The sequence below is a fragment of the Mycteria americana genome, chromosome Z, assembly GCF_035582795.1.
Source record: "Mycteria americana isolate JAX WOST 10 ecotype Jacksonville Zoo and Gardens chromosome Z, USCA_MyAme_1.0, whole genome shotgun sequence".
Lineage (NCBI taxonomy): Eukaryota > Metazoa > Chordata > Aves > Ciconiiformes > Ciconiidae > Mycteria > Mycteria americana.
In genome coordinates, this window is record NC_134396.1 from 20126517 (window position 1) to 20140976 (window position 14460).

At 37.4% G+C, this 14460-nt stretch overlaps 1 protein-coding gene across 4 annotated transcripts in view; it reads left to right on the forward strand.

Moving 5' to 3' along the window:
• The window catches only part of CERT1 (ceramide transporter 1), an 80754-nt gene that overhangs the window by 37298 nt on the left and 28996 nt on the right, over positions 1–14460 (forward strand). For all 4 annotated transcript variants that reach the window (XM_075526745.1, XM_075526743.1, XM_075526744.1 and 1 more), the window contains 2 exons: positions 12252–12359; positions 13602–13740. In XM_075526745.1, coding sequence (XP_075382860.1) covers positions 12252–12359; positions 13602–13740 — 247 coding nt within the window. The remainder of the gene's footprint in view (positions 1–12251; positions 12360–13601; positions 13741–14460) is intronic.

Consider the following 14460-nt stretch of genomic DNA (forward strand, 5'->3'; position numbering starts at 1 on the left):
TTAATATGTATGATATAGCTTGTCATTTAATGTTACTAAATTTGCGAAGTGCGCTTATTCCTGGAAACTGTATGTTTCCTGAAAGAAGACTTTAGGGGAAAGCCAGTGAATCAGCAGTTTTAGTTGACTACACTAGTGTATGCTGCAGCAAACCTAAATACTGTCACTTCTCCAAACTGTTGAAACATCTCTTTCAGGAAAGAAAAAACAGTTCTTTGTCTGTCTTGGCACCCTTTTGCCACTCTTGGGCCCACGTTTGAACAGCAGCTGTAAGTTGCAGGTTTATTAATAAGTAGTTAAAGTTAAGACTGTTTAAAGCTGGACTGAAGCTTTCAGTCCATTCCAGCCCAACACACTTGATTAATTATAAACAATGCAGATTGTTTCACTTGGACCAGCCCAATCTTTCTTTGCCTGTGTGTTCCAGTTATGTTTCATAACAATCACTTTGGCTTTGAAAATAGATATTATAATTCTCTGAAGAATGGATCCTTATGGGGTGGAGGCCTGGGTATCTAATTGGACATGCTCTGAGCAGGAGGTGGGACTAGAGATATCTTGCAACCTAGTCATTTTGATTCTGTGATAAAACCACATTTCTTATATAGCAGTTAATTCTTCCTTGTTCATGTCATAATATTTTCTACTTCACAGCAAAAGGATTCCTCATTCCTGTCTTGAAAGGATCCTTTTTTAACAAAGTGAAGTTTTATTGCCTCAATTTGCTAGTTTTCAGACTTTGTAAATAAAAGATCTGGTTAAACTCTGCCTCCTTGAAGTTTTGCTTTATTCTTGCACTGTTTGAAGGTGCAGCTTCTACTTATTTCCGTTCTTGTTTCTACCTGCCCCCAAATATGCTAAACGAGGTTAAGCAGAAAATAAAATCTATTTCATGTGTTAAGTGATATTAGTAGGTTTGAGGAAATCTATTAGGTAAACCTGCCACTTTAAAATGTAAAAAGAAAGTGCAAAGATAAGCAACAACAGCTCTTTAGACTACACTTCCTGTAATCTAATAAAACAACACATAGGACTTAAGGTTTGTGCAAGTGTATCTAATTGATCTTCAGAGACTTACTGGGCTAGTTTGTGTTTTAATTTTTGAGAAGATGCCATCATGGCTGCTAGGTGCATGTCTTCAATAGATCAAGAGTGTTCAGCTGGCAGTACCAGTCATACATAGCCTCTCTTCTTGGACTATCCATGGGACTAGACAGGTGATGCACCTAGAGTAAAACCATGCCTCCATTATGTGTTTTGGCTTGGTCATATGAAAAGGAAGTCTGCAGTATGTGACCTGAGGCTGCAATTAGAAGCAAACCTTGTGTGTCACCTGGCTGGAAAGGTTTTCTGCCAGCCTCATTGATTATAGTGTCTCGATATAAAATGCTTCAAGAAAAGTCTTACCTTTTTAGAGCCCTGTGATACACAGGCAATCTGCAAGGTTTTCCTTTACTATCCTAGACTGTGGGGCAGCTTTGAGTATGGAGTGCTTTTGGATGAAGATACCATAGTTTCACTTCACTGCCATTTTTATGGCTGCTACTTTGTCATGCCTGAACTGGACTATATGCAGATCTGTCAGAATATGAAGATGTGGTGGCAGAATATGCATTTTCGTCACTGCTATGCAGAATGGGCAGGGAACACCTTACCTCACCTAATATCAGGTGGGAGTCTCCCTCCTGTCACTTAGCAATGGAGTGAAGTCAGCTTTTAATGTGTTGCAATTCAAAACAGCTAACAGCAAGAATATGGCCATTCTCCTTAAGTGTTATGCCACTCCCCATACACACACTCTGGGGTCTGCAGGCAATAGCATCAGTGTTTCAAGCAGTTTGTGAGTTCTTATGGGTGGCTTTCTCATGATGAATTCTTCAGGGTTATACCGCTGTAAGGGAACCAGGAATGGGATTGGACTTTACCAGTATGAAGAGACTATGTGGGTCTACAAAATAATTTATTCTGAGGACATATGTATTGAATGTGTTTCTGTAGTTGCCTGGACTTTTCATACTACACTGTGCAGTTAAGGCACAAGTTCTTGCAGAAGGTGCTCCTACAGCTTGTGCAAAACACAGTGGTGCTGTAATGAAACAAGACAATTTAGTTACTAGAAGACTGAGTTAGAATAGGCTTCTAAATGCTTGTTTTATCACTAGTACACTACTCTCTAGCTAATGCTTATTGCAGGGAGGTTTTTGTGTTGGTATGCAGCACTGCACTGGCATCCTTTGTCTTGTTCATGCCTCTTCACCTGTATGGAAAGCAGTAAGAACAAAAAAGGTGACTCACAGCTTTAATGCACAACCTAATGATGGCCAACAGTATTACAGTCCTGTATAAAACTGGTGATAACGCTTATCTTTGAAGTCCCGAGCATTTTAGAGCCTAGATCCTTTGGTTTGCTTTCTTCTGGTGCATTAGAAGCAGTCTTTTGTGAGCTGTTTTTCCACCAATTCCCACGTTTTCCTTCGAGGGCAGGGTAAGTCAGCTTATTGTACAGACCTGTGCTGTGCTTGAAGTTGTTTCTTCTATTGTCTTGCACAGAGGGTGTTGGCTTTTCAGCAAATAAAAGCAGTTTCTTTTTGCATGAATGAGTAATGATGGGGGGGGGAGGTGTTTGTATTGGCAGATTAAGTTGAATTTAATATTTTTACTGGTATGTTTACTGATACTGTGTGTAATGTCAGGTAACACTTTAATTGCAGAAGATTAGCTTTATGAAAGTTGCATTGCATAAAACAGTTCTACAAACTCCTAAGTAAGCCTACTTAAACTTAAGTGTTATGAATAGAGTAGATAACATATTTCAAATGAAATCTATCACTACTGCATGACTTTATGTATTTGGAAGGGTTTAACTAGAACTTTGTTTCTTCTGATGCTTCTCAAAGTGTATATGCATACAGGGAAAACTAGTTTGGTGAGAACCTACTTAATGCATACTCTGTACATGAAGAAATGCTGTGCCTGTTCATCTGGCTGGTATATAGAACTCCTTTTCATGATGAGCTGTATGTTTGACAGCTGCAGACTAATGGCAGAGCATTTGAATGTGAAGAAAAGTCTTCTACTAGGACATGGTACTTGAGACAGAGGTGCCCAGTTTTCTGTATGTCACATATTAAGCGTTCTTTTTTTAAAGCTAAATTGCGTTGAGCCTAACTACTTCATGTTAGCTGAAGTTTTAAGAAATCTGTGCCTAAACATTTGTCAGAGTATTTAATTTGGTGCTAATGTCTTTGGGCAGTCTTAACTGGAAATTAACGTGTTGTTAGTTGGTTCACTGTTCTGAACTGGCTGAGACGTGTGACTTCAGAATAATTTCATTGATCTCTATTAAAACTTCTAATTCACTGTCATTCTTTCAGCAATAGATGTCATTGTACTTCTTGCCTACTGTGCGGAAAACTTTATCCTCACTTAGCAACGTGTCTCAAATGTAATTATAAAGGCTAAAGGTGAAACTGCTCTGTTTTTAATTGTCTGCCAAGGAAAGGAGGTTTATCGGCACAGGGACTGAAGCAGAAAACAGGGTAAGGGTTACTGTTGGGCTTTGACCATTAGTAACCTTTAGACGTGTGTGTTTCCTTTTTGCTGTTTCCCTCTAGTGGTCACACAGGATATTGACTTGGAGAGGTTAAATACATGAACTGGTATCTTTTCAAATGCTTCTACATAAATAAACTAACGCAGAAATGATATGGGGTGTATGGAAACCTGTTAGAATGCAGTGTATCATGCTGTCTTGTGATGGGAGGGCATACTTTCATGCTTCAGCTTGGTGAATCAACAAGCTTTTGAAAATGATCAGGATTTTTAGCCTTTTCGATATCCAAATGCGCCCTTTACTTGAAACTCAATCATACAGAGCTCTTAGCATAATCTAAATTTGCTTCTAAAGTTTTTGAGGTGGGAACTGTGCTATATGCATATCTTTGCCTTTCTGTATCTGGTCTTATGTCTGAACAGTTGAAGTGTTCAGATAATTTATCACTTCAGTGTTTTGTTTTTATCATGTTAGACTTGTTCTTGACCCACAGACTAACATGAGAATTATAGACTCAGGTAGTGCTAGCCTTTGTAAACCAATTCATGTTTTAATTTAACTTTTTAAAAATGTTGGTACGTTCATTGTGTCTCAGGTGTTTGACTTAAGATCTTGCAAATGTTTCTTATTGTTTCTTATTTAAAAATAGCTCTTTTCTGCTTGTCATGCAGAGCTATTCTTTTTTTGTTTAGAAAGTATCGATTATAAAGTTCTGAAAAGATAACTATATATCTAGTGTGTTAATCTTTTGTTAAAAAAAAAAATACCTTTGGACAGAATTACTACGTAGTTAGTTTGAGCTTAAGATCTGGAATCTTTGTTGCCAAAGTAATGTATGGTTGGAAATGGGTGTAAAGCTTCTACTGATGGCAGGATTCTGTGTGCATAAAGAGCTTTTAAACCAAACTGGGCTTCGTTTCTAAACAAACATAATTTTGACACGAATAGAAGGACTGTTTTTATGAACTTCAACCCTGGACAACTTCAGGAATCTGAAGCTATATCAGGAACATGACAAAAAGATGAATGTCCTGAGGAGTCCCTTATTTGGTATAACCTTTTTTGTTTAAACTGTGTAATGGGTGCAGTGAGCCTCCCTTGGTTTTGAGGGAAGTGGGTGTTGAGACCTGATAAAAACAGGGGCTACAGCAAGAAGAAAAGAAGAAGAGTAGGGAATAAGTTTTGAAAGTCAAGAAAAATGTGTTAGATTTGATAGGGTGTGAGATGCAAAACAAACACTCTGTTGAAAGTAAACATCTCTCTTTCCCTGCCTTTACCCACATTACTGTTGTAAGATTGCAGTTTAAACTGAATGTGTTCTCATAGTTTTCCTTTGGGTGTAAGACCAATTTTTCTTAAACCCTCTGTCAAACATAATATGGACCTTCCCTCTTTGACAATTCCAGCTTCCTTCATCCTCCAGTGCTTGCTACCTGTTGTATACTCTGGGGTATACTAAGCATTTAACAGAGATTTCTATTCTGATGGCTAGGTGAATGTCTGAGGATTGAGTGGAGGGAAAAAATCTGTTCCCATGTGTAGCAGTGACAAGGTAACTGTTAACTGCACCAGGTGAACAAGAGATTTAATGATCTTTGTGGTTTTTTGCAGAAACATTTGCTTTGATAGTTTTTCTGCTTATTGATAAACCTGCTAATGGATCAGTTGTGTTGCTGTAAAGCTTTTTGTAGTCCATTTCTTCCTCTGCAAGTAAGAACCTTGCTTGCACCTGTACTTTGAATTCAAGGGTTTCCTGTACTTTGAATTCAAGGGTTTCCTGATATAAAAATGTTTCTTCTGAATAAGCAAGGTGTAGGCTTCTCAACTCCAAAACTGGCTCAGACTTGCAACAAGTAACTTTCTGCAAAGGTGAAAAAAACCACTTTGCTGTTTAACCATGGTCTCTCCTTTGAAATCCGATTGTGGTCTTTAGCCCAAGATTCTTCAGTGTAACACTGATTGTGGATGTGTTTTTCCACTTCTACACAGAGGTGATGTTAATATAACACTCCACTACCTTAAATAGGTTAAAAAAACCAGCCAAGTGGAGTAAGAGGCAATCATTTGTTCCCTGCTGCTTTGAAGGATGAGTAAGATATTACCTAAATGTCTGTTAACTGTGAACGCGGCGTGTAGTTTAGTCCTGGTGACTGTTGACTGAGAGGAGCTCAGTGATTCCTGCGTGCTCTGTCCCGGTGTGGGGGTGGGCCTTCCCTCCCACGATGGGTGCTTCCAAGAGTGCCCAGAGGCCACTTCTCAGGCTCCTGCAGCGGGTTTCCCTGCTGCCTCCCGGCTCGTCTGCCTGCTGGCACTTGTGCATCATCCCTGGCAACACTCCCTTTTGAATTTTATGCATAATGATGATGTAATAATGTTTAATATAACTACTAAATGCAATTTAACTATTATGTAATTTCGTATAAATATTAAAAAGAACAATATGGCAAGTGCTTTCAGTTAGGATCAGAACTGTTCTTATTTTTAAAGGCAATTTAAAAAGTTTTTCAAGGACTATCCTTAAACCAAGATCAAGCAGTATGTATTTGAATGAACTCATTCTTTGAAATTGGTGACTATTTCCTCTACCTTTCAAAGCATTAAAAAAACAAGTAAGAACACTTACTTAAGTGCATTGGGAGCTGAGGCCAGAACATCAGTGCTTTTCCTGACAGTGTCTAACAGCAGAATGGACACTTCTAGTTCTTGTGTAGCTCTGCAGATCTTATTTGTCCCTTCCCTGACAGTCCAGATTCATAGGAGGGACAAATGTAGCCCACTCCCAGCCTTGCTATAGCCTTGTGGCCCAGCAGTACAAGCTGCTTTAGTTTTATTACTAAGTCAGTATACAGAGGAATGCAGTTATTGTCAGCTTGGGTTTTGGTACTTTTGCTCAGGGAAGAGTTTTATTCTGTAAAATCACACTTTGAGACAGTGGTTCCCAAGTTTGAGGAGCAGGACAGTAAAGGCGTTCCGTTGCTCGCGTTCTCTGTGGGCTCTTGGGTGTCCTCCTGCTCGGTGTCCTGGCTGTTCTTCATTCTGCTTTTGGAATACCTGCCTCTCCCTATTCAGCTCTTGTGGAATCTTAGCATTTAAAGATGTTGAAAAGTATTTGGTGAGTAGTTTTCCTGTGTACATTAACAATTAAGAGAGTTCATGGAAAAGCAGTACACATCCATGTAATTAAACATGGATGTGAACTACATGGATAAAGATTATCGAAGGCTGGTCATTTGCCTTTGTCAACCTGCGTTCTCTTCTCTCTGCAATGATTTGTGTTGATAATGCTTCTCGGCTCTTTCCCTTTCTTTAGAAAGCAGTATGTGGTTCCAGGGATCAGCCTGTGTACTACTCTAGCTCAGTTATATATAGTTATATAGTTCTTATTGTCAGTTATATAGTGTTAGAGGCTTATTGTCCGCAGGCAACACATGGTGACTTACCAAAAGTCTATGGAGTTTGAGAAACAAAGACCCAAACTATAATTGGAACTTAGATTGGACAAGTGAGTATAGCAGTTACAATATCTTAGGGCTATATTGCTATAGTTTCTGTTTTTTCAGTTGTCATGTTATAAATATTTTTGAACTCAGAATTCCTGTTTTTTCCTCCTGTGCATGTAGTATGCTTATTTACTATGGAATTGCAACATTTATCACTTTGGAGGAAAAATATGTCTACATTTCTTTACCTGTTTTTGCAGTTGCAAAGAAAGGTCATGTTAGAAGCTTTTTTGCTTTCTAAGTAGTCTCCTGCACTGTGCTTGGGAGGGCTGTAGGCAGGAGAATCATCATCCAGCGGCTGTGACCTGGATTGTGAAATTCCCATCTCTGCCTTCCTGCTAATAACTAACTCATTTTGAAACCTTAAATTTCCATTGCCAGTGGCTATGGAACAGTTGAAAAATCAGACCTACAGACACACGTTAATTGTGTCTTTAACTTCAATCCTCAGAAATGCATCCCAGACTGCCCTGCCTGTAGTGTCTGTGGTGTTCTTACTGTCTGCAGCCATCCCTAGGTAGCCCTTCCTTGGCTCATCCTAGCAGTAACCATTCTTTCTTCAAGTATATGTTGAAGCATTTGCAGCAAGTCTAAAAATTGCCCTTGGAAGATAAATGTTTTACAGAGCTTGTCTGCTTAGTCTCCACAAAGTCTTCCATAGTACCTTCCAGCTCTTTCGTTTTATGTTTTTACTTTTTTCTACATTCTTGGTTTTTGTCAGATATCGGTGGTTTGATCTTTGGGGGTTTTAGTAGGATTTTTCACAAATGCTGCAGAGAACATAGTCATTGTATCCTAAATCTCTGTTTCATCACTTCCTAGGGTGAGCCGTATGTCTTAGAGGGAGGAGCTGCCTGCTGCTTGTGTTATGTAAAATAATAAATAATTTATAATGCTAACTGAAAATACCTGCCTTGGTGGACAGACGTACACTGAAGTGCTTGACAGGCACTAAATTGAGACATAATCAAAACAATTCCTTGAAGACATGGGAGAATAATTTGCTTTACTTGATTTTTTTTTTTTTTTTTTAAGTGTGGGAGCTTTCCTGTGAGTCTGTGCTTTACTCAAGCATATTATTGACCCACTTTAGGAAATCCTTAACTGGCGGATCAGTGTGAGCCATAATGGAGGTCTGCAATATGATTCTGTGAATACTTAGCTATTTTACTGAAAGCAGCTTTTCTGACGTACTGCCTTGTGGCTGATACCAGCACCTGCTCCAGTAAGAATCACATGAAGCTTTGGATCGTGTGGCTCTTTCCTCTCGTCTATCATAACGAAAAAGCATTTTGAAAGGATTAATGGATTTTGTGCACCGCCTTAGAAAGCTGAAGGTGTTGCAATGTACTAACAAATGCCAGTTTTAGTGTAGCTTTGAAGCTATGATGTATGCATGGCATTTCAAAGAACTGCATCTATATACTGAGCATGGTAATTTATCATTAGTGCTTGATGGTATGAATTGATACAACTTCTGCAAGTTATTTTGCTTTCAAGCAGAGACTGTTAGCTTCTATCATATGGACTCTACCTGCTTTCCAATTTTTATCTTGTGAAATTGTGTAAACAGAAGAAGCTTGTGTCAACATTCCTCTTCTCAATGTAATTGAATATTTCTGCAGTGAATAGTTAATGATGATCTGCTTTGCAAGACATAAATGCGGCAGTGACCTGCTCTCATTTAGATGTTGCGGTAGTAGAATGGTGGGGCTTTGCATGATGCATGCTTTCATTGTTTGTGTTAAGCTGCTTGCATGTGTGCTGTGAGCTGGATGGCTTGTCTCTGCATCAGTTATAAAGGAATACTTATTTTCTGTTTCTTCTGACAAATAAGTATTCTTGATGTAGTTTTCATTTTTTCCCCTTGGCTACTAAAACATAATTGTCTGAGACAGTTTTGTTAACATGATCTGTAAATGCACATGCTTTGGATTCATGTTGTGTGCTGTTCAGTCTGCTGAATTTGCTTCTTGGTTGCAAATAGTTAAAACTGCCTACATGCTTTTTATGTAGCACCTTTTTATTGCTAGAGTTTGCAAGCTGATAGCTGTATACAGCTGATAGCTGTATATGCTGTCTTATGTACAATTCTGAAATGTGGATAAACTGTTTAGTGGAATTGATCACAAGCATAAATGACAGTCAAATAAATATACTGCTGAAAAGGTACCTTAAAAAATCAGGCTTACATACTGATATGGAAAGACATTTTTCTTTCACCCTCAGCTTTTATTTTGTGAACTGAATTAACTGAGCATTGACTGTATGGATAATATTGGAAGAAAAGGATTTGATTCAAATGTAGGACACAAGTCACCAGATTTTTTACTTCTAAGATTACATCTATTCTTCTAAGTTCTAGAGTAGTACTATTAAGATGTGACTTTGATTAACTCTTCAAATACAGAAGTTAAGAAATTTCACTTCCTAAGTTTAAATCCAGGTTTTGCAATGGTGTGTCTTTCTCACTTAAAGGAGAAACCAATCAGAAGACATTTGCTGTCCTTAGTTAAAATGCTCTGACCTCAATGCAATGGATATTTTCACTACATTTTAAAATTTATGAGTTCATTAAGTCATATCCTATTTAAATGAAATTTTACCTTCTTTCTAGTGTGTACAACTTACAGAGAAAATAGAATGAGTCCACACTGTCAAGCTGACTAATAAAAGCACATTCAGAGTCATCTTAATATTTGTAGCATATAATTAAATAAACACTGAAGTTACCAGTAAAACAGTGAAGTTTTTTTAGATTTGCATTTAGAGGAAATCTTAAATGTTTCATGTTTCAGAGTGTTGTGTGACTCTTATAAAATGCTCTTTTGAGGTTTATGCTCATCAAACACTTCTGAAATGAAATAATTGTATGCCCAGAACTCTTACTTGTCCTTTTAAAAATCCTTCTATTCCCTTACCTACTTCATTTTTACTTGTCAAGCCTTTGGGGGACTTAAAGTCCGTAAAAAGAGCCAAAAGCCCTTATTTGAGTATTTGCAAAAAACCTAATCAAAGCTTCATTATTTGATTTCTCTTATACTTAAAATTACAACCCAGTGAATTAGGTATAATTTTTGCACTGAATTGCACTGCAGTTCAAAATGTGGTCCAATATCCCAAATACATTACCAAAGCCAGGTATACTGCTTAACACTTGAACTGATATTCTAAAAAAGCCCCATGTATCCAGTCTGAATGCTTTTAACAAAAAGCCTATTCCAGTAGATATTTTAAAGCCAAGCTTTAAAACAAATAATAGGACTAATTCTTAAATTGAGCTTTTAGCACTTTGATTGCTACACTTATGCAGCTATTTTTCTAGGACTCTAGCTCAGTATAAAATAGCTCTAAATACATGATTTATAGCAGAAATTACTAAATGATTAATACATCCTTATAGTGTGACTTAATAAGGAAACTGTCTTGTGTTCTATCATTTCACTCTAAGCCGTCATTAAACATAAACTTCTATTTCTGCTAGTTCAGATAAGTTGCAGTGTTTCTAATTTTTTGCTAAATTAAGCAATGAACTTAAGATGTGCCTTATTAAATCTTTTGAATTTACAAGTGCCCCTTTTTTTAATTTTAAGTTGATAATCACTTCGACTACTTCCACCAAGACTTTTGGAGTACCTTTTTCTAACTACACTTGCATTTCTTGGTCATATTGATTTTTCAGCTCTGCTTCTACTTTTGATACTCATCCTGTTTCTCTTCTGCTTCCTCAATGCTTTCTTGTCTTCCACCTAATTCTTTAAATGGGCCAGATAGAAATTGACTCTTGGCTGCTCCTTGCTTGGTTTTGTTGGATAATCTCATTCAGTCATGTTCATTCAGGAATTATGTTGACAACTCTGGGACTCACATTTTTCTTTTCAGTTGTACCTTCATTTCTCCAAAACTGCATTTCTCTGCCCCTGCTCCTTTGTAACCCAAACATACATACTTTGTCCCGCACATTGCAGTATTGTCTAACCCCTCCTGTTTTAACCAACACTTAAAAAAACATTGTCCTTTCTCCTTTTAATACTTTTTTTACTTTTAATACTCTTTTAAGTTCATTTGCATCTTAATTTATCAGCACTCTCCTGCCTTCCCAAAGCCTATGGAGTTTCCAATTTTTCCATAAAAAGTACAACAGCTAGAATTTCGTTGTTGCTTCTTGTTTGTTCTGTATCATTTGTTTTGTCTCCCCTTCTCCCTGCCCCATCTGAATGTCTATGCTACTGTAGAATTTCTTATTTCTGTCAAAAGTCCTTCACAATGTTGTCACTATCTACTTGATCAAACTCCTCTGTGAACAGTATTTCAAATATTACTCTGAACCATCTGTTTATTTCTCTTACATTCTCTTTGAAGGTTTTTCTTCTCCTTTTGCCATGCACAGGCCATTTACATTAATCTTTAGGGAAAGACTTTTTTCCAGTTCCTCTGTATCTGCTTCTGTTTGATTTGTGAGGAAATTTGTCAAACTTAATATTTTTAGATCTTTTCAATGTTATTTTAATCAAGAGATGGTATTTTTTAGTTAGTTAGTTACTATTATTGTTTTCTTCCTCCTGCTTTTAGTATCTGACCTTGTTTTATGTAGACTTTTGTTCTTTGTAAAAAATAATTTCAGTCTAATATAAAGAATCTTGCTAAAGAAGCCTGGAACAAGAAAAAAAAACAAACAACAAAACTTGATAGCAGTAATCATCTGTTTTTCTAGGATCTCTATTTTGTTGCTTTTAAAAATAAAATGGCACTATTTGAATGATTGGAAGGATTGACTGAGGCTGTCTTCAAACTGAACCATGTTAATCCCCTGATTAATTGTGGAGAACTGTAGGTTTTTGAATGCTGTGTGAAAATTGCTTGGTAGGGATTACATAAACCAAAATAATGGAACATTGTCCCTTTTTTGAACCCTTAAATAAATGTTGCTTTGTTCTTTTGGGGGCACATAATAGGTTGTAGATAACTAATTTTTTACAGATCATTATGAAGATAAAAAATAGATTCATAGTAACTTTTACAGATGCTGCATCAACATCTTAAATATGCAGGCACAATTTTAATTATTAAGTCCCTGCTACTTCCTGACAAGAAACAAATGGACTGGTTTCAGAGGAAATGACATTAATCTTGCTTTCATGATTTCTTCTTTATTAAAAGCCTCAGGACTCTAGTTTTGTGTGTGGTTTGTTTTTTAGACTGAATCTGGCTATGGATCGGAATCAAGCTTACGGCGCCATGGCTCCATGGTGTCTCTTGTTTCTGGAGCAAGTGGATATTCTGCGACATCCACCTCTTCATTCAAGGTTAGTGAATAAAGTTTTCTTAATATTGGTAATTAAATAACATGTGCAACTGCAAAAGAAATAACTTATGTGAAGACTAATTCACACAATTATAGAAAAAATACAAAATACTTGGTTTACTCTAAGTGTTAGTGATTCATCATATGATGATCAGATCATACAGGAAGCTCTCTCGTGCCTCTGTGCAGTTGTCCCTTTTAAACTGTGGTGTCATCTTCCAGTGGCAAGAAAATCAAACCTATGGGAACATTTAATTAACCTTTCCTAGTTTACTCCTCAGAATATCAGGGCCTCTAAATGAAAAGGAATGCTGATTGTGACTTAATAAATTTGATTAATATTGGTTGACAAATGATGGCTTTCCTTGTCTCATGCACATAAACATTTAACATATGCACTTGGGTGGGCTGTACTTCTTGGAGAGCAGAAGAGGAGTAAAGACTGGAACAAAGATCTGAAACTAGAGCTAATTGTTTTCAGGCAAATGGGCATAAAGTTTGTAGCATGTAGGATCGCATTTTTTAATAAGCTTTTGTTGAATGTTCTAAAGTAGCAGATGCAGTCAAGAGGAAAAATTGTGACCAGTGGACAAAATGAGTAAGGAACATTTGTTACAGTTTCTTACATTCGTAGAATCATAGAATGGTTTGGGTTGGAAAGGACCTTAAAGTTTAGTTCCAAACCCCTGCCATGGGCCGGGACACCTTCCATTAGACCAGGTTGCTCAAAGCCCCATCCATCCTGGCCTTGAACACTTCCAGGGAGGGGGCACCCACAACTTCTCTGGGCAACCTGTTCCAGTGCCTCACCACCCTCACGGTAAATAATTTCTTCCTAATATCTAATCTAAACCCTACCCTATTTCAGTTTAAAACTGTTACCCCTCGTCCTATGGCTACACTCCCTGATAAAGAATCCCTCTGCATCTTTCCTGTAGTCCCCCTTTAAGTACTGGAAGGCTGCTATAAGGTCTCCCTGGAGGCTTCTCTTCTCCAGGCTGAACAACTCTCTCAGCCTGTCTTCATAGGGGAGGTGCTCCAGCGCTCTGATCATCTTCATGGCCCACCTCTGGACTTGCTCTTCTAACATTAACAGTATTTCATAGCTGCTGATACCTAAAATGTCCTTAGTGTACTTGAATTTCTTCTTAGCTGCAGAAATCCAATTTTTTTTTTTCTTTATGCATTGAACTATTGCCCGGTATGTAGAGGGATTTCAGGCTTTTTTCTCTTGTATTTTCAGAAGGGCCATAGCTTACGCGAGAAGCTTGCAGAAATGGAAACCTTTAGAGACATCTTGTGTAGACAAGTTGATACTTTACAGAAATACTTTGATGCCTGTGCAGATGCAGTTTCCAAAGATGAACTCCAGAGAGATAAAGGTAAAACTGTAACTGAAAACTCCTATCTCCATAGAATTTAGGTTTTTACACAGTAATAGCCCTTGAAACAGTTACTATAGCATTTGATGCCATATGAAATAAAATATGTATCTTAAATTTACTCTTTAGTATAGGAATCAATCATATATATTTCTGCATGAACAGTGTTAACCATTTTCACTTCAGAAGTTGGTTTCCCATAAAAATCTACTTAATATTAACCTGTAGCTGTCAACTGTACAAAAGAAATGCTCTTTTAAGTATTTGATGTTATAGAACAATAATTATTTATCCTCGTAAGATGAATTCAAGTTAGTTTATTGCTGTGTCTCTTACCTTTAATTTTGAAAAACGAGTAGGATATTAGTTTTGATAGAAACAATACGTTCTTTAAAAAAGGCAAAGGTGCTGCCATAATGAGTACTCCTGAGATGTATTGGCTGGAACTAGAGCACTGAGAGTGCACTTGAGGCCCTAGCTTCTCAGAGCACATCTTGTTGTCATATCCATGCACTCTCCTGAGGCATTTATATTCATCCCTGGGTTTGTTCTGGCAGCCTGAAACTTTTAGTAGTAAGAAAAAAGTAGATAAGTACAATTCCACTTCTTTGCAAACTTTCTAGTGTAGAAGAGTAGAAGAGTTGCTAAATCATGGCTCCCTGTCATCCAATTGTAACACCAAAATAATGTTGTTCTTACCGTAGAATTGAGTGCTAAACT